The 25,812-nt window shown below is 37.7% G+C and overlaps 1 protein-coding gene and 1 pseudogene across 1 annotated transcript; both read right to left on the bottom strand.

Moving 5' to 3' along the window:
- Nucleotides 1-1,395: 1,395 nt before the first annotated feature.
- Nucleotides 1,396-2,329, bottom strand: LOC131395077 (olfactory receptor 5AP2-like; annotated as a pseudogene).
- Nucleotides 2,330-8,673: 6,344 nt separating this feature from the next.
- LOC131395073 (olfactory receptor 5AP2) lies at nt 8,674-10,036 on the bottom strand. Its single transcript, XM_058526878.1, has 2 exons — nt 9,976-10,036; nt 8,674-9,632 (listed from the first exon to the last, which is right to left on the bottom strand). Exon 2 carries the CDS (start codon nt 9,625-9,627, stop codon nt 8,674-8,676), a length of 954 nt encoding a protein of 317 aa, XP_058382861.1. The 5' UTR covers nt 9,628-9,632; nt 9,976-10,036.
- Nucleotides 10,037-25,812: the final 15,776 nt, after the last annotated feature.

Here is a 25,812-nt window from a genome sequence, read left to right as displayed (position 1 = left end):
GGTTTATTTCCTCACAGAGTGCTCAGTCTATGTTAGGAAACATTACACTGCATTTTTTGTGATTTGTTTCTGTGACTAAGAGCTTGATTAGTGTTGCAATATTTGTAGAATCATAGGAATGGTCATGTGTAACTGCTTGGGGAAGGAGGAGGGAGGGTAAGGGACAATCATAAAGGAGATAATATTTGTGCTGTTTCTTAAAAGATGAAGAGCTCTCCAGAAAAATAACTATGAAATGTACAAAAACCATTGGATAAGCAAGAAAAGTATGTGTTTTTGACAGGCAATGTCTGAAAAGCAGAATAAGGGAGGATTAAATGATAAAATCTGCATTCAATTTCTTATCAAAAACCATAGCCTGTAACTGAAAGCAAAATTATTTCATAGTCTCTTTTAAATGACTACTTTTCTAGTAGGATGACAGTCTTTCGATGAGAAAAGGATATACTAGGATCACACCTAGTATATTTAACCGAATCCTGACCAGTTTAAAACACTTTATGTTCACATGTCTCTGGCCACTATCCATAAAGAAAATCCAGTCCTACTAGGGACATATCCAAATTATGAAAATACCAGTCAAATCCAATGGAAACCTTTAAATTTGTCTTAAATTGCAGAGAGGAGTAAAATAGATATGTATGGTTATTTGCTAAGACAATAAGGAAAAGATATCCATCTTGCCCTAGCTCTTCAAGCTTGAATGCTTACCCATTCAAAGATCAAACAACATGACACTTTACCTTCAGGAATTATGAAGAATTCCTTTTTTCTAAACCCCAGAAAATTATATTCTGTAATTTTTGGTGTTTGTGGTCTGTGATTCCCCCTTATATTTACCCAGTGGTTTGTTTTCATTATTCTCTAAGTGGTCCAGATCACTTGTTCAGGTTAGAAACACTTGACTTCATCACCTTTACCAAGATTGAGTCTGATATTTCTGTCTAGTTCACTGAGGACAAGAGGCAGTCTCTAAGCCCTGTTTCAGTCCTCTGGTCATATCCTGGCTCAGCCTACTCCTTATCACCTGTCCTCTGGCAGTTACATATACTACCATCCATGATGGAGTCATCAAATGGGGAAGAAAATGGGTCATTCCTCCTTTCACTCTGTCTTTTTGTCTCATCTACTTTTAAACTGGGTTTTATACCTCTGAACAGGGAATTGAAAGGTGATATTTGTTTATTTTCAAGGAGATAGGTTCTGTGGAATAAGCGGGACTTATACAGAATAATCATATTCCCCAGGTCGCCTAGGATGTTGGCCCAACTCCACTATCAAAAAAAAAAAAAACCCCAAGCCTCATGACATAATGAAATGGAGCCAGGGTGAATGGAGGTGGATTTGATCATTTCTAAGCTCCCTCAGAGTCTTAAATCCCACGCTTTGATGATTCTAAGTACAAAAGTAAAAAGAGTTTGTTTTTAAAAATTTTACCTAAGGAAGCTTTGACCTCCTTGTTTCTCAGACTATAGATGAGAGGATTTAACATGGGGATGACCACTGTGTAAAACACAGATACCACTTCGTCTTGGTTATTGAGGAGCTGGAGCTGGGGTGCAGATACATGAACAGGATTGTGCCAAAGAAGATGGTTACCATCATCAAGTGGGATGTGCAGGTGGAAAAGGCTTTGTGCTTCCCCTCAGCAGAATGGATCCTCAAGATGGCAATGAGTATGTAGAGATAAGAAATGAAAAGAGTCAGGAGGCAGCTCAGTTCATTAAAACTGGCAAAAGCAAAAATGACAATCTCATTGACACGTGTGTCAGAATAAGAGACTTTCAGGAGGGGTAGAATGTTGCAGAAAAAGTGGTTGATGACATTTGAGTGGCAGAAAGACAGTTGGAAGGTGAAGCCAATGTGAATGGCAGCATTCATAAAGCCTCTAGGTATGTGGCCAACACCAGGAGGACATTAAGATGGGGGGACATAGTGACTGTGTAAAGGAGAGGCTTGCAAATGGCCACGTAACGGTCATAGGCCATCACGGCCAACAGGAAGCCGTCGATGCCAGCAAAGGAGCCAAAAAAGAATTGCATGGCGCATTCATTAAATGAAATGACTGGGTTCTCCACCCAGAAATTCACCAGCATAATAGGGGTAACCACAGAAGAATAACAGAAGTCAACAAGGGACAGGTTACTGAGGAAAAATTCATTGGGGTGTGGAGATGTAAGTCAATCTTGATTAATAGGATCATGCCAAGATTTCCAAACACAGTGATCATATAGATGACTAGGAACACCATAAAGAGGAGGCACTGTAGCTCTGGATGATCCTTGAATCCCAGGAGAATAAATTCAGTCACTGTTGTGTGGTTGCTCATACTTTTCTCTCAGAATGGACGGTTCATCTGCTAGGATAAGAAAGAAATCCAGGAAATAATCTGTACCAAAAAAAAAATCAGAAAAATCAAATATTTCATTCTCTGCTATAGGTAAGATTACTTCTAAGATGTCCTGAGAACATGTGTAATAAACATCTTTATTTTCTTATTATAGTAAAAAAAGACAAGATTCCTTAAGTAAACTCAGTAAACTATTTTATTCAAAAATGAATGTGTGTGTGTGCGTGTGTGTGTTTATGAGGTCTTTGATGATCAACCTCTATTTGTCCATATCCTACCGTTAACTCCCAACTTTTCTCCCCTCCTCCCTTGATCCTACTGCCTTCACCACTTATCATCCAATTTCCGTGCATTTGCCATGGCAATTAAACATCTGATACAGTCGAATATATTTGCTGTCTCCAATTCTGTTTTTCCTGTTTTCTCTTAAGCCACCTCTAACCAGGCTTTCACCCCATTACTCCATGGAAACTGCTCTCATCAAAGTCATCACAGTCTTTACATTTTGTCAAATCCAGTGGTCAATTCTCTGTGCTCATCTTTTTGATCCATCAATAACATTTGACAGAGTTGATTGCTTACTATTCCTTGAAAGACTTTCTTCTCTTATCTTCCAAGACACTAGATTTTGAGTTTTCCTCCTACCATATGGGTTGCTCCCCCTCAGTCTTCTTTGCTTATTCCTCCTCTCTCTCTGACTTTTAAGGTTGGAGTAGCTGAGCATTCCGTCCTTGATCTTCTCTTTTCTAGCTACACTCTACCTTGGTGATCTTATTCAGTCTCATGGCTTTAAATACCATCTGTATACCTATAACTCTTGAATTTAGGTCTCCAGCTCTGACCTCTCTTCCCAACTCCAGACTTATAATTCAACTGGTTACTCACATCTCCACAGGATTGTCAAATAGCAACTCAACATAACCTAAAACTAAATTCCTCATGCTCTCTTTTGATTTACTGCAAACAAATATTCCCTGTCTCAAGTCAGTGTCAAATCTGTCCTTCCATTCGCTTAGATGAAATTAAATAAACAGACAAGTAAATACTGGAGAAATTGATATCTTCTGATTTTTAACACACTCCATAACCAGTTGATTAGATAATTATGTTGGCTCTTACCTTTAAAACATCTATATCAATAATCCAACTACCTCCTACAACCTTCGTTCCCACCACCAAGGCCGAAGAGTCAACATCTCTTACGTAGATGACTGCAAAAGTTTTTCAACGGATCTTTCTATCTCTAAAATCAGCTAAAATCCTACCCTGCAAAATAACCACTTTTAAAAATTTGAAGCCATTATATAGAGCTCTACTTTATGCATATATATATATACAAACACACTTGCATTATATATGTAACGAACATATAAATTGACATAAATGAATTTATACTCTATATGATATATATATGATCTTATATACGTGTGTATGTATACATATATGTATATATATATATACACAAACATAAATACACACAAGATGAAGGCTGAAAATTGTGGTCATTTTCTCAATTTGTACATATAAGAGCATAAAATTATTTTATCTAATGCCCTTTAGAGGGCCTTAAATATGCAAGGTGTTTTGGCACTCTTTCTAAAATTACTTAAATTTGCCTGTTTTGCACACACACACATATGCATATGTATATATACATATATATATATACATTTCTGTATGTATGTGTATGCATATATTCAATATTCTATAAAATTCTCATCTGTTATTAGTGATCCTAAATCCCTGTCTTCTAAAAGAATCCACGTTCATTTAGTTGGTAACACTAAATCCAGTGTTTCAGACATATTCCAATTGAGATGTTTAGTCTTAATTACTTGAATGTTTTTTAAGTCCTCTTGGAAAGTTTCTATATCTGAACACTTTGTGATAAATTAAATCATCTTACCTTTTGTCCTTAAAAATTATTCGCTGGAAGTAGAGGTGTTTATTAGTTTAATTTTGTTTTATTTATTGGTTTTAGGAGAAATACAAGTTTTCTCTCTTACAATGTGAAATTTATAGCTTTGATGAAAATGGAAGTGGCACAAAGGATTCAGCTATTCAGACATTCAGCTATTAAGACATGGTTAATTAACTCAACAAAGAGTAGAAAACGCTGCTTCTGAATCTGAGGCAGAGGGTCAACCTTATTAAGGCTGTGATCATTCTCTTGAGATTTTTGTCTCTGCAAAACACTAAGAAGTCTAAAGCTTGACGTGCGCTAATCCAAAATTAAAACATTCATTTATTTTTTCACTGATGATTGAACTACATTCTCTCCAGTGAACCATTTATACTCTGGAGAGTAAATTAGGCATTTAGAGACATGCAGAATCTATTCCAAGGTCCTGAGCCTCCACTGAGCACAACCTTGAATTAAGTGGTACAAGACTGGTCAGATACTGCCTCCAAATTTTGGAATTCCACTTAAAATATAGTCCCTACTCATTTCTACTAGTTTGTTTTATGGAGCGGACATAACTTTGGTACTGGTAGAGTAGCCAACAAAATCAATTTTGCTCATTCCTTCATGAAGCTTAGGTCTGGTGTTGGGGGAAAACAGCTATCACAAGGTGATATGATAATATAAAATCTAAAGCCTATTTATGAACTACAAGGCTTATCTGATCTGCCACTTTTTCCAAACACCTTCCTGAATGTAGTTTTTCCCTCCTTTCATTCACTCACTCTGGTCCACAGTACTTGTCTCCTTACTATTCCTTTCACAAACCCAGGAGGATCCTGCCTCAAGGGTTTTGTATGTACTGCAAGTATAGCAGGAACGCCCTTCCACAGACACTCACATGACACTATCCCTCACCAGGCTTTGCTCAAATGTTATTATTTCCACAGAGAGCTCTTCTCTGATGCCACCACTCCTTATTTTACCACTGCTTTATTTTTCTTCAAAGCACCACTCATACCCATGTCAAACACACACACACACACACACACACACACACACATCTAGGCATACATGTATGCACATTTGGTATAAACAATAAAGTCTTCCTCACTCAAATATAAGTCAGTTTTCTTATTTGTTACATCTCTAGTGCATGTTACATGCTAGTTTTTCCATTAACAGTGTTTTTAACAGCTTTATTGAAGTACGCATATGCCTAAATTCATCAAATTATATACATTAAACGTGTGCAGTTTTTTGTATATCAATGAAAAATTTTTGAATCAATTACGAGTAAATAAATATATAAAGGGTGTCCATTTTCTTGTCCCAAGCACAAACTAAGGAAGTATAACAGGAAATACCTTTTATAACTTAACATGGAAAAGAATGTTTTAAGCTCAATGACGTATAGGTATGATGCTAAGATACAGACCCTCCTAGGAGTACAAAAGTTGTCATTATTTTCTCAATGTATGAGTATGATAACTAAGTAAGGATAGCTAATTTCTTAATCCTTTTATGTGTCCAAAATCCATAGATGTCAGGTTGCGAAGTCGACATACTAATCTGGAACTCAGGTGAGAGGTCAGGGCTGGAGATATGGATTTTGGAATCACTGCAGACTTCTTAGATCACCTAAGAAGTGGCTGAAGATGGAGAACCAAGGTACCAATGAAGCAATGCAAAGGATTAAGTCTTTGGCTCTGAGATTTACAGACCAGCATGAGAAGGAGGAAGAGCCATCAAAGTTGTCTGGGAAGAAATGGTAATTGAGGGAGAAGGTAAATCAGAAGATTGAAGTGATATAGAAACCTAAAAAGGAGTTTTATTTTGGTTAGCTGAAGGAAGTAACCATGGTAATCCTACTGGGATATCAAGTAAAAGTAAGATAGAAGAGCAATCTTCACATGCAATAGTATTAAGGTTTCAAGTGTCCTTGACAAGATTAGGTTCAATGGAGAGGTGGTACAGAAAGAGAATTAGAACAGTTATGGGGTGTGAGGAAGTAGAGACAATGACTAGAGGAAGTTCTTTTGTTTATTTGTTTTGTTTTGTTTTGTTTTGTGAGGAAGATTAGCCTTGAGCTAACATCTATGCCAATCTTCCTCTATTTTGTGTGTGGGTCACTGCCTCAGCACGGCTGAGGAGTGCCATATGTTTGCACCTGAGATCTGAACCCACAAACCTGGGCCCCCAAAGTGGAGCCTGCTGAACTTAACCACTATGCCACAGGGCCAGCCCCTCTAGAGGTAGTTCTTTTGAAAAGACTAATTGTAACGGGAGCAGAGAATTAAGTTGGTGACTGGAGGACTTTCAGCCAAGGAAATTATTAAGAAGAATGATACCTGATGATGTTTGTAAACAAGTGAGAATATTCCAGTAGAGTCTGAGAAACTGATGCTTAGGGAGGCTAGAGATATAGTTTCTGAAGTAAAGTTCGTGGAAAGCTCCAAAGTTGTGAAAGAACTGGTTTTAGGTAGAAGCAGGGATATATTATCCTTTATGACAGGTAGGAAGAAAAGTATATATATAAAGATTTAGAGGTGTTAAGATGGAGATTGAAGGATGAAGTATGAGACAAGATCAGCAACAGAGTGAAGTGTTGGAGGATTTTCTCTAATTGCACTAAGCAGCTTAAGTGGAGGACAGAGAGAAGAAACAATTAAGTTTAACTAAATTGGGATTTAATCAGATGAGTAGAATGGAGAGATAGTAGAACCATGGAATTGAGACTGAGAATGAGTCATTATACGACGGACCGTGGAATCACAGTTGGGCAATGAGTGAAACGTAGATGTGAGAGTAGTGATGATTAATGATAAAGTGCCATTTTTCTTAGTCTGGTGAACAAGAAGCAGTTAAAAGTTGGATATAATAGTAGATGAGTCAAAATGAAAGGGAACATGAAGGAGGAAGCCAGCCATGATACAGTTTTGAATGTCTTCGAGAGTAACCATGGTTAACAGGTGAAAGTGGGAAGTTATAAGGAGATGGGAGGACTGCTCAAAGTGAACAGGATGAGTTAACTCTTCCTTTGCGCTCTCTAACAAATTCTTCAGGGGTGAAGAGGTCTCACTTGGAGCACGCAGGACACTGGTGCTCTCCATCCTGGTCTGCAGTGAGAGTGGAATGGGAAGAAATAGGGAGTAAACATTTATCTGATTCCAAAACATTAGGTTTCCTTCAACATGCCATCTCATCAAAGAAGGTCGTTTCTCCCTTGCTCCAACATTGACAGCTCCCCACCCCACTACAATGAGCAATAAATAGATAATTTAATTTGATAAATGTTTATTGAAAACTATGTGAAATGTTGGGAGAAGTAAAGATTAAAAAGTTAAAGTGCATTGATTATTACCCTCAAAATATCCCACTTAATTCCAAAAGTCAGTAAACTATTGCTCTGCTAACTGCTGTAGTACCCATATTATTATAACACCTGATAAGTCTCTTTCTTGTATCTTATTTGGTACTCCTGGAACCCACTGAGGGAAAGGTGTTATTATTTATAATGAATGCTGTGGTACACCATCCAAATTTGGTTTTCAGGGTTGAAGTATTTATTTCCTCAGCTTCCAAGTGAATTGGCAACAGACACTTCACAGCTGAGTTCTCTTGGAATGTCCCTGCCGAAAGGCATTGCCATGTCCAAGATTACATCTATATCCAAAACCGGTCATTATGGAGATAAAAATGCCTGGCCCTTTTTTCACAAGTTAGGGTATCTCTGAAGGATCATCTCAGCTCCAGAGCGCCATGTGGAATTGGTTGAGTACTGTGTTGCAACTTCATCACAATTCAACTTTTTCTACCCAATTCTGCTTCCCTCACTCCCTTACAGGTATTGTTCTTGGGAACACTCTCCAATAACTTCCTGCATACATATATCAGTCTCAGAGTCTGTTTGCCCAGATCCCAATCAAAGACACGCATGTATATATAATAAAACTAAGATTAAGAAAAGCTAAATACTGAAATTAGAACTTAAACCCAGATCAGCCAATTTCAAGTATCCCCCCCCTCCAAAGCCCCAGTAGATAGTTGTATGTCATAGCTGCACATCCTTCTAGTTGCTGTATGTGGGACACGGCCTCAGCATGGCTGGAGAAGCGGTGTGTCTGTGTGCACCTGGGATCCGAACCCAGGCCGCCAGCAGCGGAGCGCGCGCACTTAACTGCTAAGCCACGGGGCCGGCCCTCAAGTATTTTGATACATTATCAGATACTACCCTTCCCCACTGCGTTGATTCATCATATAGGCCTATGGACACACATTTAAGACACCAGGAGATTAAGAAGCAGACCTCATTTTAAACAATCTACTTTAACATAGAAAAAAAGCTTAAGCAATCAGACAATAAAATTAATATGAAACATATTTTCTTCTCCATAACAGGGTGGTGTGTAACATGGCTTTACAGTACGTGTTTCTGTAAGGTCTTCTTTAGGGCCCCTTTCACATCCTTATTTTTCAAACTGTAGATGAGAGGATTTAGCAAAGGGATCACTACTGTATAAAAGACAGAGACAATCTTGTCCTGCTCCATTGAGTAGCTAGACATAGGGCGCAAATACATGAATAGAATTGTTCCAAAGAATATAGTGACAGCCATGAGGTGGGAGGCACACGTGGAGAAGGCTTTGTATCTGCCCTCTAATGAAGGCAGCCTCAAGATGGCAATGAGGATACACAGATAGGAAATGAGGACAATCACAACACAGCTGATGACGTTAAAACTGGAGAAAGCCATGATCACGATGCCATTGATGTGGGTGTCAGAGCAAGAGAGTTTGAGCAGAGGTGGGGTGTCACAGTAAAAATGGTTGATCCTATTAGAGCCACAAAATGATAATCTGAAAGTCATTCCTGTGTGTATGGCTGCATTTCCAAAGCCTGCTAGGAATGAGGTAGCTACTAGCAAGGAGCAAATTCTCCCAGACATGAGAACTGGGTATAGCAGAGGGTTCCAAATGGCTGCATAGCGGTCATACGCCATCGTGGCCAACAGGAAGCATTCAGTTCCCAGGAAAGAGCCAAAGAAGTAGAACTGGGCAGCACATCCATTAAAAGAAATGGCCTTATTCTCAGCCACAAGGTTCACCAGCATCTTAGGAGTGACGGAAGAAGAGTAAGAGGCATCAACAAAAGAGAGGCTGCTGAGAAAGAAGTACATGGGAGTGTGGAGACAGGCATCAATCCTAATTAACGCAATCATCCCCAAATTACCCACCATGGTTGCCATGTAGATTAACAGAAACAATCCAAAGAGGACCACTTGGAGATCTGAATTGTCCGAGAGTCCTAAGAGGATAAATTCTGTCACTTCTGTTTGATTTCTGTCTTGGACCTCTTTCATATATCCGATCATTTGAGCTGCAATAAGATACAAGATGGAACAGGGCATTTGGTCAGATGAGTACATGACGGAGCTATGAACATCTTTTTACTGACATAGACTTGCACAAATTCTAACAGAAGAGTAGAAAGTGAAAAACATAGTGAAAGGTGTATTGGACTTGATGTCAAATCAAAAGACTGTGTCTGAGTTCTAGGTGTGCTGTCTACTAACTAACGACCTTAAAATACGTGACCTCATACCCATTAACCAAGACCAAACTCGCATTAGCTATTTGTTTAATAATTACAGGGGCTTATTCTTATGGTGTATTGCTTTGCCTTACTGATGATAAATAAATTAATTGATTTATTGACATACCTTCTAGACACAACTTCTAGAGCAAGAAAGTGAAGTGAATTCAGGCTACCGACTATTCCTCTGCAGTACTAATGGAAAGTATAAAAAATATTGAAAGTTAGCAAAATTAATCAACAGTGTCAAACAAGAAGAAAAGAATTGAATTTCCTGGGGGAGAGGAGAACTTTAAAAACTGATGACCAAGGAGAGAAACAGAGGATATTCCCGTGAAGCTGGCATGGCTCCAACCTTGCCCTAATTTCCCAATATCTGCATCTACAGGAAAAAAAAGTGTCAGTTAAATATCGAGAATTTTGAATAACTCCCTCCAATATTTAGAGAATCAACTTGTAAGAATAAGTAGACATTCAGGATGAAAGTAATAGAAAAAGCCACGGCAGTGGAAATCCCTACTTAATACTCCAATTCACAGGATCACAACAGAACCAGAAAACACCAGCAGCAACACATGGAATATTCGAGCCACCATACTGAATTGGGGGAATAATTTACCACCAGGTCATCTAAGTGAAAATAAGATTCACCTCTTGCAATGTGTAATGAAGCTGAATACAGGACGCCCCCCAAAAAAAGAAAGAAAAGAAAAGGAAAAAGAAAATTCAAAGTAGATGCCCAGCCTACATCTTCTAAGTCAAAGTTTAAGCAACAGCTCCAGTGGAATCTCCCCTTTCACTCCAATCTCCTACCCCTTCCATGACTTCAGATTATTGAGCAATAGATAAAACTGTACTAGGCTACCTGTCAAGTCATAGCTCAGACAAAGTGTTAACTCTTTTATCACTCACTGAAGAAATTTAATTGATACTGTATAAAATTAAAACATAGGACCAAAGTAACACAATGGCTGTGCTAACATTGGAGAGAATAGATCTACTGAGCACAATTGGGGAGAAGAGCGGGCAGGAACTGGTTCCGTTCTCACAGACACTGCCATACACAGAAGTGTCTATCCGTGCTCTGCTCCACCTAGTTTCCCTTGGAATAGGGGCTCAATATCTCAACCAATAATAAAACCTGGGTTTTTTATACAGTATTGTAATGCTGTCAAAGTGTCATTGCTCCCATTGTCTTATCTGAGCCTCACCACAAATCAGTGAAGGAGATAAGCAGGTATTATCCCAAGAGTATTAATAAGATCATCTTTGGTTAGACAAAGTCAGTGAGGCATAGGGCTTTCTCAGCTAATTGGTGGTGAATCCTGATCAGGAACGTAGGTCTCTTGATGCCAAATTATTTGCTGTTCCTCAACACTATATCACCTCTCTCCCTATTTCACTGGACAGATACACCGCCTAGGTCCTCCTCCTTGGAATAATCTTGCTGTTTGAACTTCAAAGAACAGCATCTCCAAAAAGGCATTAAAAATAAGGAATGGATCTTTTTCTCTCATGCTCAGCCACAGAGTTTCCCTGAGAGTATTATTTTATCAGTGAAAAAAATAAAATGCCACAGGGGCCAGCCCGGTGGTGCAAGTGGTTAAGTGCGCACGCTCCGCTTCAGCGGCCTGGGGTTCGAGGGTTCGGATACCAGAAGCGCACGGATGTGCCACTTGGTAAGCCACAATGTGGCAGAGTCCCATATAAAGCAGAGGAAAATGGGCACGGATGTTAGCTCAGGGCCACTCTTCCTCAAGAAAAAAGGGGAGGATTGGCGTCGGATGTTAGCTCAGGGCTAGTTCTCCTCACAAAAAAATAAATAAATAAAAAATAAAACAAAATAAAATGCCACAGACATTTTTTTGTGTGTGCTAGACACACAAAGAAAGGTAATGATGAGTAAAAATAACAAGTACTAAAATATGTTGAGCATTTCCTATGCTTTACAAACTGTGTTAAGTATTTTTTTCCTGCAGTATTTTATTTAAATCCTATGAGACAGATAGCATTTTAATTCTCTTTTTGCACACAAAAGGTACAAAAGATTGGTGATTCTTTCTCAGAATCACAGAGTTAGCCTAATGGGGTCTAATTTATACCTAATCCTTGCAACTCTTATTCTCTTAACACTTGAGGTCATTTAGAATGACCTTCCCAATAACAGATGTGAGCACTAATACAAAGAGTAATTGATATTGTAATTCTTAGAGCTTCATTAATATGCTAGAATACATTTAGTTACATTTAAAACAATCCACATATCTCCTAAAGTGAAAATATAATTACAGTTACTAAAAATTTCTTTCTTAAAACTTATGTTCATTAATTTACCTTATTAGCAAAATACCATTTTTTTTACATCTGGTGCTGTGAATTGCATGGTTCCATCTCCCCTCTATTTTGGCAAATATATTTCTCTGCTTCTCTGAAGGAATAGGCCTCCCACCAGCTGATATTTTACAGTTAACCCTCTAGTTCAGAGACTCTTGATCTGGGTTTTTAATTTCTAAGAGTTTGTGAAAATAATAATAATGGGATTTCCTTAAAAATCTGTTGTTTAAAAAGGCCTTAAAATCACATTATTTATTGCTGCCCTTATTTCTCCCAATGATTTTCAAATCTTGTAATAATAAAAAAGAACAGATTATTTATTTAACGTACTTTCTTTGCCATTCAATGTGCTTGGAACTTTGGGCCTATGGGTGATTGGAAAAATTAACAAGATTGTGAATTATTTTTTAGGTCAGTAAGTTACATGGGCAAAACCCTTTATATCTTTTTCTTACCTTTCTTAACTGCTTGACTTCTATTTGATCCCTTTGCTTGTTCCTGTCCAATGCCTAAAATTAGCAAAAAAGAAAAATAAATAAATAAAGCCTTCTTCTTAGAGAAGGCACTCACTCTAATTCTCCCAGGTTTTAGCAGGAGGCACAGTGGGAATGGACTTTAGAGATCATCCATTACAAAGACAGGAAAACTGAAATGCTTTATACCTTCCCTGTCATAAGAGAGTTACTCTGCATTCAGCAGAGATTAAGCCCTTCTTTCTTTTACTTTTCCTTAAAGATAAGCAATCCAATTTGTTAAATCAGAGTAAAATACATTTCAAAATATAGACTATGTCACTGCAGTGCAGCTGTAATATTGTTTGCAGTTATTTCCAATAGTAGAGTCTCTAGACCAGACTCTGGAAAGAGCATCCTGACTTATTTTAAAAAGGATGTATTTCCTGTTCCTTAGTCTCTGGGTACTGCATCCCTCATGTCACCTCATTTTAATCTACTTGTTGTTCCCCTCTGAAACTAAGGAAACCACATGTCCCTTTCGTATTTCTCTTCTTTACCCTTGGGACACCTGAGCCCAGTGGAGAATGAACTTTCAGTTCCATATTCCTAACCCCCACCAAACATCCTTCTTCTGTATCCCCTGATAGTTGGTGGTCTGGTCCCCTTGGGACCGTTGAAGGAATCCACAAAATAGCAGGTTAGCTACTAGAGAGGCAGCAGCTCTACCTCTAGCCCTGCCTTCTCTAAGGACTTTGTATCCATAAAGGACGTCATGCTCCCTGAATCATGAGGAAGGGCTGATGGGAGGAGGGGCAGGGAGAACAGGGCTGTCCTGTTTTCAATCCTGGCTCTGTGTCTCACTGACTGTGGACTTTGGATATTGCACTAAATCTCTTTGCACTTCAGCTTTTTCATTTCTAAGTGAGAATACCTCATAGGGTGAGTCTGTAGACAAAATAAATGGCTGTATGTGAATTGCTGCATCAAATGCATATAGATAGATGATCAATAAGAGTTTCCCCATTTTGACACTATTCCCTACTGTCCAAAGTAAAAAATAGTTATCTGCATATGCAGCCTAGACTGAGATTTACCAGGTTCCTCATTTGCCCAAATAGATCTTCCATATAGAAGACACAGAGTCTGAAACAAATTCATCAATATCTGATGATCATTTACATTATCTATGCCACTTTGAGAAGACACTCTAATTAATTTGTCTCTTAGTACCATTTAATCAACGTGATTTGTGCTAAGTGCTGGGGGACACAAAGACTTAAAAGATGTATTGCTTTATCTCCAGCAATTCAGACAAGATTTGCATTACTTTGGTAAAGTCTTAAACCTCCCACTTTTAGTTGGTACCTTGGAGGGAAAATACAGTAAGCTTCTATTAATACAGAGTCTGAAACATAATTGGCAAACAATGACAATTTATTTAATAAGTAAATAAATAATCCTTCCTCAATTAAGTGTGAATTATTATATAGGAACATACTGTGATAAATTCAATGAGATTAAGTTTTATGCAATTGGCGTAGGGATGGAGGTTGGAAGAAAGGTCACGTGGCACTAAGAAGGCAGTGGTAAGGGACACAGGATGTAAGGACTATAGGTGATAACAGAGCAGTGGAATGAGACCACTGGGCCACAAAAGAATAATTAATCATAAGCAGCATCGGTGGTAGGTCCTAGTCAGCCCCAGGCTATAAAGAAGGAAATCTCAAAGAGCATCAGAACAAAAAGAGAACTCATTTTTAATCCTAGCTTGAGTCTTATTCAAAGAGGCACCAGATGATGCTGTATGTCTCTGCCACCATGATGGGATCCTCAGAACTTAGACTGCAATTTGCTTTCCATGAAGTATTCTGAGAATTCACAGTGAATACAAGGCTGTGAACTTGGTACCACGAGGGATAAATCATTAACTGTTAGGTTTCATGGAGAACCATGAGGCTCTAAAGTCCAATAAGCAAACAACAAACATTTATTGATCGACTAATAAAGGTAATGCTGACCTCTATCTAATAAAGATGTGACCTCCTCTCTAGAGGTGCTTATATATTAATATGAATTATGAATAATGATGGGAACCTCTTCAGCCAGTCCTCTTCCAGGTCATAATTAGAAGAGATTAGAGTCAAGTAATAATAGCATCTAATATTAACTGAGCATGTACCTCCTAAACACAAGCATTTTCTGATTTTTATTAAACACCTCCTAACAGATAAGTACACTGGGGCCTTGAGAAGTAACTTATCCAAATACTTAATACAGGTCAGAACTGGGATTCCAACACAGTTTGTTCTTACTCCAGAATGTGCATTGCTAACCATTTTGTGTTACTGCAGCCCAAAAGTAGCAAAAAGTTTGTGAAAAATATCCCTCTATGTTAAATATGGATTTTACATAAGCTACAATAATGACTACAGTAATGGCTTGTTTGATGTCCTCTGGACAAGATTCAATAACTGGGGAGTAACGTGTATGGTGGTTGTGATGGTTAATTTTATGTATCAACTTGACCGGGCTAACGGATGCCCAGAGAGCTAAAAAAAAATCCACCTTATTTCTGGGTGTATCTGTGAAGGTGTCTCTGGAAGAGATTAGCTTTTAAATCATAGATTGAGTAAAGAATATCAGCCCTCACCAACGTGGGTGGGCATCATTCAATCCCTTGTGGGCCTAAATAGAACAGAAGTTGTGGGAGGGGTGAATTGTGTCTCTCTGCTTGAGCTGAGACATCCATCTTCTGCTGCCTTCAGACATCAGTGTTCCTAGATCTCAGTCTTTCGGACTCACACCAGGATTTACACCATTACCCCTCCCCTACCCCATTTTCAGGCCTTTGGACTTGGACTGAATTACATCACTGGCTTTCCTAGTTCTTCAGCTTGCAGATGGCAGATCAAGGGACTAGTTGGCCTTCACAATTGTGAGCCAATTCCTATAATAAATCTCCTCATATCTATCTGACATCTATCTATCTATCTATCTATCTATCTATCTATCTATCTATCTATCTACATTTGGTTCTGTTTCTCTGGAGAACCCTGACTAATAAAGAAGTCTTGGTGGTGTTCATTGCTAGGAGAAAGAGTGAATTAAAGATATTGGGGTTGAAAGGTGCAGTAGCTAAATGTCTAACCTAGTAAGCTATATCATCTCTCAGTTGAAAAGAATCATTTAATATCAGATGCCTAGAATTACAAGGACAAGGTCTCAATGGAGGTGGTGTTTTTGCTCTGGGGCATTATGGTAATTTATGGTTCTCACAGTGACACAGGTACACTATAGAATCTAGTGCGTTAGGGGCAGGGTGCTAAAAGCCAGCAAGGTGCAGTACAATCCCTGACAAAGAATTCTCCATGCCTGATGTGATTTTCAAGTGTCCTGCCAATTGATGGACTTGATCAAATTATCTGAGCCTTAAATCTACCTCCATTTTACATGTAAACACATTTTATATATAAATATGGAGTATTGTTGAATGGCTTTTGTATATAACAAATTTGTCACAAGTACATCTATTAAGTAACTCAAGGGGAAAAAAACTGGCTTGGGGCTTTACCAAGAGCAGTACTTCATTTCAGAAATTTATGTCCTGAGCTAGAATGTTGCAAGATTGTTTGAGGTGCCTATGCAACAAACCTGTATCAGCCTGCATTTTTAACTGTCACATTTATGGATTTTAAATATATATGCAAGTATCTGCCTTTTTCATTATGTAGTTGTGTCTGACATAGTTACTATAGTTACTTTAGTTAGTTACTAAAATGTGTATTATTTTATTATAAATTGTTTTCTTTTTATTTTTCTTCTTTAAATTATGTATGTAGGTAAATTAAATTATCTGTGAATGCCATTTAGGAGCATAGAGGGGGCAATATAAACTACTTACTATAAAAAGATATCATTTGGGTCTGAAAGTGTATAGATCCACTGTTCCAGAGGACACCTACCTACCAGTCACTGGCTATCATCCAAATAGATTTTATATCATTTGGTAAAACCAAGAAAAGGAATTCTCTTATTAGGCTTTGGAGCCTCACTTTATTTTAGTTGAAGCTTTATTTGGTCAGTGCAAGATGTGGCTACATTTTAATATACCACACATAAAAACCATCACTACTATTACTACCAATAAAAACATAGAAAAAATTTAGTAAATTAGCAAAATGTAAAATTAATCTAACAACGTCCTATAAACAAACAAATCTCCAGTTACAAAATGTAAATGGAAGGGAAGATCCCCATTTGTGATTGCCAAACATAAAAGAACTAAACATAACCAAATAAGAAATGTGCAAAACTTCTGTGAAGAAAAGGAGTAAAACCTCAGAAAGATACAAAAGTAGATTGGAATAAGTATGAAAACATACATGCTCTTCACTAAGACTCGATGACATAAAAGTGACAATTGTCCCTAAGTTAATTTATAAATTTAATGTTGTTCCAATAATAATGTCCTCAGGTTTTTTTTCAAATAAGTTGACTGTAAAGTTTATGTGAAAGAAAAAAAATATTTTAGCCATGACTACATTTATACATATTTATATATATTTATATTAATATATAATATTTATATAATTATAATTAAACAGTGTATTATTGATGAATGAATTGTACAGAAGTGGTGAAAGAACAAGAGAATAGAATTAAAAACACAAATATAGACCCAATGAAATGAAATGAAAATTCAATGTATGATAATAGCATCTCAAAATATTAGAGAAAAGACAAATTTTTAAATAAATTTTGTTGGGACAACTGGATAGTCTTACTGAAAAAAAGAAAACTAGATCTTTTCCTCTTACTGGATACTATAAACATTTCAATGAATCATAATTGTAAATATAAAAGAAAAACCATACATGTACTAGAAGAAAACATGGCGAAGTCCTTTGTAACTGGAGGCATTATTTAAAATATATACAACAGTTATTTTTTGTTTTCACTTATCAAATATTAATTGTATCTGAATTTTGAATATAAATAGAACTCAAAATCCAGAAATAATAAAATTGAAAATTTAACAACATAAAGGAAAAAAAGAAAGGAAGTAAAGGAAAGAAGAAAGAAAGAAAAAAGAAAGGAAGAAAGAAAGAAGAAAAAGAAACCTATTGCATGGTAACAAATTTCTTAGGAAAATAAAAAGACAAATGAGAAATTGGAGAAAATTTATGCCTTATAAACTGGACCAAAAGATGATGTCTCCAATATATAAAGAATATAAAAATTAATAAAAAAAAGGTCTATTAAGAAATACAGGGCCGGCCCCGTGGCTTAGCAGTTAAGTGCGCGAGCTCCACTACCGGCGACCCGGGTTCGGATCCCGGGTGTGCACCGATGCACCGCTTGTCTGGCCATGCTGAGGCCACGTCCCACATACAGCAACTAGAAGGATGTGCAGCTATGACATACAACTATCTACTGGGGCTTTGGGGGGGAAATAAATAAATAAAATTATTAAAAAAAAAAAAAAGAAATACAAAATATGCAAGAAACATGCCCTGGAAAAATGGACATGAAACATAAATAAACATTTCACAAAAACAGAAATGCAAATGGCCCTTAAATATATGAAAGTATATCCAACCTTTATATCAGTCAGAATCCAGTCAGGAGACAGAAAACCACACAGTAATTCTATGAGGTAAAATTTAATATAAAAACATACTACCTGGCAACAGGGGATTAACTATCAAGTGATCAAGAAAAGTCCAAAGTATATAGGAAGAATAAATACAGGGAGCAGCTAACTACCTCTGCTGCTGAGGCAGAGCATCAAGGAAGAGCACACTTGGAAGAGGACCCCACCTCCCAGGCTCCTTTAGATGTGGTTGTACTGGGTGTGGCTGTAGCTTGCTATACGGCAGAGACATTCCCTGGCCAGGTCTGCCAAACAAGAAACCATTCAATAGGGTTCCACTGAAACTCATTGGGTAAGCCACTCCCTGGGGTGCCAGCAAGACTTGCTAGAAAGTCACCTCTGGGGTGCTGATGGAACTCGATGGGAAGTTCCTTGTGGGAGTGCTGGTCAACCTTTATGAAGGGTGAGCACCACAAGGTATTCCATGTGCTGCTGGCTACTACATGCCATCGTGCAACAGAGAAAGAGCACACCAGGATCAGAAAGAGAGCCTTTTCTGATGTTTCCAGTGTTCTCGACTGACTAGCGTAATATTGTCCAGCTGCAAAAGGGGAAATGTTTACAGAATCCAGATCCAGTATCAGTAAAGCAAGGCAAAGATGGATGGATTTGGATCTGAGAGAAAAAATTTACAACTGGTACGTTATTCTCAATAAGAAAAAATACAAATTGTGACTACCTTCAGAGAACACTTTCCAAATTTTAGATTGGCCAATACAGATAGAGAGAGAGAGAGAATAGGTAGATAAATTTAGATGAGAAATACAAATATTTGACAACCAACTTCATTGAAAAGACTGTGGGGAAATAAGAACTCCTATATATTACTGGAGGGAAATTGGAATATTTAACAAATTGCATATTAAATTTCCCTTTGACCCAATAATCCCACTTCTAGGAATTCACTCAGGTGATGTACTGGTCAAAGTAGGAAAAAGCATATGCATTAGGCAATTTATTGTTGTATTTTTTTCTTCTAATAGCAAAAGACCAGAACCAACTCAAATGTCTAACAATGGGATACTTTATAAATAAACAACGGTATATCCACACAATGGACTGTTATGCAGCTGGAGAAATGAGAGAAAAATATTTATTTCAAATCAAAGTTTGACTTGAAAACAAATATTATAAGTAAGAGAACATGTCAATGTTATTAGGAATTAACTCTTCATCATAAAATGAGATTTAAGAATAAAATTAGGCGCTGGCCCCATCGCGTAGCGGTTTTACGCGTGCTCTGCTGCTGGTGGCCCAGGTTCGGATCCTGGGTGCACATTGACGCACCGCTTGTCAGGTCATACTGTGGCAAAGTCCCATATAAAGTGGAGAAAGATAGGCACACATGTTAGTTCAGGGCCAGTCTTCCTCAGTAAAAAGAGGAGGATTGGCATGGGTGTTAGCTCAGGGCTGATGTTCCTCACAAAAAATAAAGGATAAAATTAAAGAAGATGGATTGAAAAAACAATATCCAGCTATATGCAGTCTACAGGAGCCCACTTTATGTTTACGGACACACAGAGGCTGAAAGTGAAGGAATGGAGAAAGGTATTACAAAGGTTCTTTTTATTAACTTCTTTGATTTTATTTTTGAATCTCTTTTTTTTTGAGGAGGAAAGTTTCTCTCAGATCATATAGCGTTTCCAAATTATGTGGCTTTTTAAAAAAAAATTGTGTAAGTAGTGAGATTTTACAGCTGCCCATTTTCCTTTTACTTTATACAATGGGTAGCTGAAACAAAGCTACATGCCATCTCTTGATGCACATTTTTTTACTAACTTAATCCCATTTCTAATGTTTGAATCTTATCTTTCCTTCATCCTATTTTTCTTACAAATATATACCATGAGATAAAAAAATAAAAATTTTTGGTAAGCTACCTGAGATCTTTTCCTGGAATAGGAATCTTTGCCTTATGAATGGCAGTCTTCTCACGGTTCTTATCAAAGGAGAAAAAGCATGAACGCCATACTCAGACAGATGAGTGTTTCCGTTCTGAATCGACCACTTCTAAGTTGCATGGTCCGGGAAAAGTTAAACAACTCTCACTTACTCACTTTATCTCTAAATCAATGAGTCATTCACTTCTTCTGAAACCAGAGGCAATAATATTATCATCAGAAGATTCAACTGATCACACACGTGAAAGTGCCCTGCAGCGTCTTTATCAAATAAATGTTCTCAAAACATGTTAGTTTCCTTTCCCTGTCCACCAAACTATGGTCTCAAAAAAGATCAAATCTCACTAATTTGTTATGTGACCTTAAATTTCAGACACATGTCCTAATGCCAGATTAAGATAGTTTAAATAGGTATATATATAATGTGGAAGTTAAATAAATATAAATATATATAAATATAACATGGAAAGAATCAGCCTCTTTGAAAGGACTTGCAGGCATCAGCAAACAGACTTTTCTAAATTACAGTGAAAATCACACCGTATAGGCAGCTTTGAGACACCCCTGGTGGTCTAGTGGTTAAAATTCAGTGCTCTCACTGCCACAGCCTGGGTTCATTTCCAGGTCTGGGAACCACACCACCCATCTGTTGGTTGTCATGCTGTAGTGGCTGCCTGTTGCTATGATGTTGAAAGCTACACCACTGGTATTTCAAAAACCAGCAGGGTCACCCATGGTAGACAGGTTTCAGCAGAGCTTCCGAACTAGACAGACTAGCAAGAAGGTTCTGGCCACTCACGTGCAAAAAAATTGCTGGTGAAAACCCTGTGACTAGCAGGAGAACATTGTCTGATCATAGTGGTGCGAAAACACCAGGCAGCGTTCTTTGCTCTGAGGTACACTTTCTCCCTAGGTGTCAGAATCCACTGCAGGCACTAACAACAAGGCAGCTTTGGGCTGGTAGAAAGTCCCTGCAGCACTTATGGTTGATTCAATCATCACAACCAGAGTGACTGGAAATCCCCCTGTGTTTCCTTCTTTTATCATTAAGGCTTGAGGAAGAGAGAGTGAAATTCCTCAGGGGATGACAGTTCATCAAATCTTTGGGTCTCCTGCAAGTGCAGAAAGCATTTCATCATATTTCTTCTAAGGATTATTTGTGACTCTGAGACTTAAATATGTCCTGTACAAGGGAGCAAAGGTGGGATGAGCAAGTAGCTCAGAGACTACTATCAGAGTGATTCACCATCATTGTATTCTTCTCAGAATATCTGTTAGTATAATTCATCAAGAGAAGAGGACACAGTCAACCTCTCACCAACAGGTAGAAAACAGGTAAGATCACAGGTGAGTATTTGGGACAGAAAGAGAAAGAGATGTGACCTGTTGGGAGTGGAGCATTACACTGCCCTTTGAGCATGGGTTTGCTTGGCACCAGATCCATGCCATTTTAAAATTTCAAAAGGAGACGTAGACTATGGGTTTGGCATTTAGGTATCTCATAATAAGTCCAAACTCAGAAAGTACTAGAATTGGTATTTATTTATTTCACAGACAGGGAAACTGCAACTAACACAGCAATTCATCAGTTAATTAGTGCAAAAACCAAAACTACAGCCAGGATTCCAGACTCTTTCTCCGGTATTCTTTTCAGATAAATGTGCAAAAGCTGGTAATACATAGAAATCTAAAATATATTTGGCCAGTTTTTGCTTCTATCAGACAATACTTTTCCTCGTCTTTTAAAAATATTCAAGTTTAGGGGCTGGCCCCATGGTGTAGCAGTTAAGTGAGCACACTCTGCTACTGGTGGCTCGGGTTCGGATCCCCGGCACGCACCAATGCACCGCTTGTCTGGCCATGCTGAGGCCGCGTCCCACATACAGCAACTGGAGGGATGTGCCACTGTGACGTACAACTATCTACTGGGGCTTTGGGGAGAAAAGAGGGGAAAAAAAAAGAGGAGGATTGGCAATAGATGTTAGCTCAGGGCCGGTCTTCCTCAGCAAAAAGAGGAGGATTGGCATGGATGTTAACTCAGGGCTGATCTTCCTCAAAAAAAAAAAAAAAAAAAATTCAAGTTTAGTAACTGTGGAATATGCTTATTTAGTCACTATTCCACCTTTTCTTCAAGAGTCAGATCTGCTGAATTTAAGCTACATGACACTAAAAAGAAAACTTTAAAGGTTTTCTTTTTTCTTAGCCCTGATTTTGAATTTTATAGCTTCACCTCTACTCATTTTATCATTTAATAGAAGTGCTGTAGAATTAAAACCACACCTTTCCTAAACGTTAAGGCAGTCCGTGATACATCACCCCTATGGAATAAGCACTGAACCTTTTTTTTTCTGGGAGTTATGAGTGTGCACTCATCTACTCTCACATACAATTGCCAAATGTATTGAGCACTTAACACATGACAGTCACTGAATTCAGCACTACATATGTGTGGCATATATATATTCTAACCAATTTTTTGTGGAAAGTCATTAAGGTAAGCATTAATCTCATTTAACAAATAAAAAACTGATTCCAAGAATATAAGCAGTGTGCTAGAAATCAATAGTAGTAAGTGGCAAAGCCTGGATTTGTCTGCACACTATAAGAGAGAACAGGCAGGGTGCTTTATGATTGGTGACACACCTTCTCATATCCTTCCTCATTTAACTGGAACCTTGAATCTGTGAGGGAGGAGAGAATGATTTTCTGACCACATATTCTAACTGAGCGCAATGAATTGGTCAGCGCATACCCAGCTGTGGATCCGTCCTGACGCCCTGTGCTGCGTTCTTACCAGGGGTCTCATTCTCCTCTAAGTACTACAGTCGGGTATCACCTCTGCATTCTCAAGCTTGATGTCTGGGTCTATTTCCTCATCTATAAAATTATGAGATTGGACTAAACGACTACCTCCAGTGTCAACAATAGGATTATCTACTCTTTCGCTCAAGTGGAAGAACGATGAGAAATGGAAGGACTATGTTAGATCTTTTGTTTTTTGTTTTTTCGTGGTGAATTGTGTTTAAATTCCTATGGAAGAAGTGGGGAAAAAAAACATAGCACTATATATGAAATTGGCAGTCCCAGATTCCATTGCTCATTCTGCAAGTAACTAAAGAAATAACTAACAAACTGCGTGACTTTGCAAATCCCCTCACCCGAAGTTTCTGTTTCCTCATTAATGTAGCCTATAAAGTGATCTATTCATTCACGTGTAGTGAGAATGAACTGGGGTAGGGGAAAATAGTTTGTTATTTTTTAACAGCTTTACTGAGGTATAACTGACATAAAATAAATTGAATAAATTTCACATATAACATTTGAGAGGATTTAGTATATGTATGAAACCATGCTCCTAATCAACCATCACCGCCAAAAGTTTTCTCATGCCCTTTGGCAGTCTTTCCCTCCTGCTCCTCACACACACCTCTACCCAGGCGATCATTGATCTACTATCTGTCACTATTGATTAGCTTACATTTTCTAGATTTTTATAAATGCAATCAATAAGGTGTACTCTTTTTATCTGGCTGTTTTCTCTCAGCCTAATTATTTTGAGATTCATTCATCATGTTGCCTGTGTCAATAGTTTATTCCTTTTAATTGCAGAGTGGTATTCCATTTTATGGACATACTATAATTTGTTTATCTTGTCACCTATGAATGGGCGTTTGGATTGTTCCCAGGTATTTTAGAATGGTTGGATCATAGGGTAGAAATGTGTAGGTTTAATTTTATATTGCCAAAGTGTTTTCCACAGCAGTTGGACTATTTTACATTCCCACCAACAGTGGTGAAAGTTCCAGTTCCTCCGTTTCCTTGAAAACACTTAGTATAGTCTGTCTTTTTAAAATTTAACCATTCTAACAGATGTGTAGTGATATCCCATTTTATTTTAATTTGTATGTCCTTACTACAACTGATCCGAGTATTTTTCAAGCATTTGTTTGCTATTCATATATTTTCTTTGCTGAAGTGTGTGTTCAAATCTTTGGCCTATTCTTTTTGGATTGTTTTCTTGTTGAGTTTTAAAGTTCTTTATATATTATGGATACAAGTTCTTTACAAAAAATATATTTTTAAAATAATTTCTCCAAGGTTTGTCTTTTCATTCTCTGTTTCCTGATTGATCTAATGTATGAAATGATGAACACATTCACTACATATTAAGAATGAGTTGAGTAGGAGTAGATATAAGTACTTTATAAACTATAAACTCTTGGGCAGATATACAGGGTTGATTATTCATTATTAGAGCCCCTTATTTGCTGCAGTTGATTATATTCTACGCAGAAATTGAGAGACGGGGGCACTACTGTCAACCACCCCAGGATTTAAGATAGCCTGTTGTGAGTGTCCACACCCCCGTGAAAGACACATTCTACTCTCTGCTTTCCTGTCTTTCTTGAGCAGAAAACAAAGTATATACAGCCCGAGTTCTCACTTCAGGTTTAGGTGGAGGATGCTACTTATTTCTAAATTAGTTTGTGTTTTGTTTTGGTGTAGTTTTGCCTACTTCCTTCTTAGAATTCTTCAATGGACCAGATATTCATCCAACCAAAGGGAAAAAAGTTGAACAAATGCATGCTCCTGTGTGACCACGGAGTTGGATAATGCTCTCTCTATTCCCCTTGAGTGAGGGATCCTTGAATCTTAACTCTGAACTGAGCTATACAACAACCTGTTGGCTAGACAATAGAATTATCCAAAGACACAGCTGTGGCTTCACCCTGATCATGTCCCATGCCAAACCTCTGGGTGTTTCTAAAGATCAGGGAAACCAAGAAACTAATTCTGTGTCCATGTATGATAGGCAAGACAGGAAAAAGAAAGGCAGACACAAAAATTAAGAGATTTAACGTCCATCAAATCATATACACAGAAGTCTATAAAGTGAAGTGGACTCTAGAGTCAGATAGACCCAGCTCTGCTACTTACTGGGTGTTGACTTTGTCGAAGTTACTTAATATTTAGTCGTGTTCTTTTCGGATATGAGATAGAGATAATGGCAGTAGCTACTTCATAGAGTTGTTGTGAGGATGAAATTATGAAATGTGTGTAAAGCACTCAATGTTCTGACATAGAGTTAACTCAGTAACTCCTAGCTTTTTGAAAATTACTATTACTCATTGCCTTTTTAAATATTTCTCACCCTGTGTCCCAAGTATTTCACTTTCTGTATATGAGTGTTTATGGTATATTATACTTTGTGATCCCTGAGTCTTTCATCTTTCTTTTTGCGCCGACCTGCACTGAGAGTTGATGTTTATTCATTATCTGCAGTTATATTTGCTTTGTTTTAGAAAGAAGGAAGGGACACTCAAAACTACTCTTCTTTACTAATTAATAAGACAGATAATTACATAGATCAGGTCAAACATTTGGTACCACATGATAAATGACCTCAGAGCATCAAGGTCTTTGGAGAAGGAGAATTTGCCATCCCCAAAAAGCTAACACTTTCTCCTATTTTTACTGGGCACCTGGAGAGGACACATGATCATCACCTTCACCAAAGTCATTTGAGTTATCCTAAGGGTCATAAAATCTAATTGCTGGGAAGATTTTTAAGAATCAACCCAAATAATACACTGAGTCCAGGCACACATAAAATTGAAGAG

The sequence above is a fragment of the Diceros bicornis genome, chromosome 31 (genome assembly GCF_020826845.1).
Source record: "Diceros bicornis minor isolate mBicDic1 chromosome 31, mDicBic1.mat.cur, whole genome shotgun sequence".
NCBI lineage: Eukaryota > Metazoa > Chordata > Mammalia > Perissodactyla > Rhinocerotidae > Diceros > Diceros bicornis.
Note: the sequence above shows the minus strand (reverse complement) of the source record. Positions and strands in the feature narration are given on the sequence as shown.

What these genes read in the sequence shown, in the direction of transcription:
- LOC131395073 (XM_058526878.1), bottom strand. Translation starts at nt 9,627, where the DNA reads ATGATCGGATATATGAAAGAGGTCCAAGACAGAAATCAAACAGAAGTG.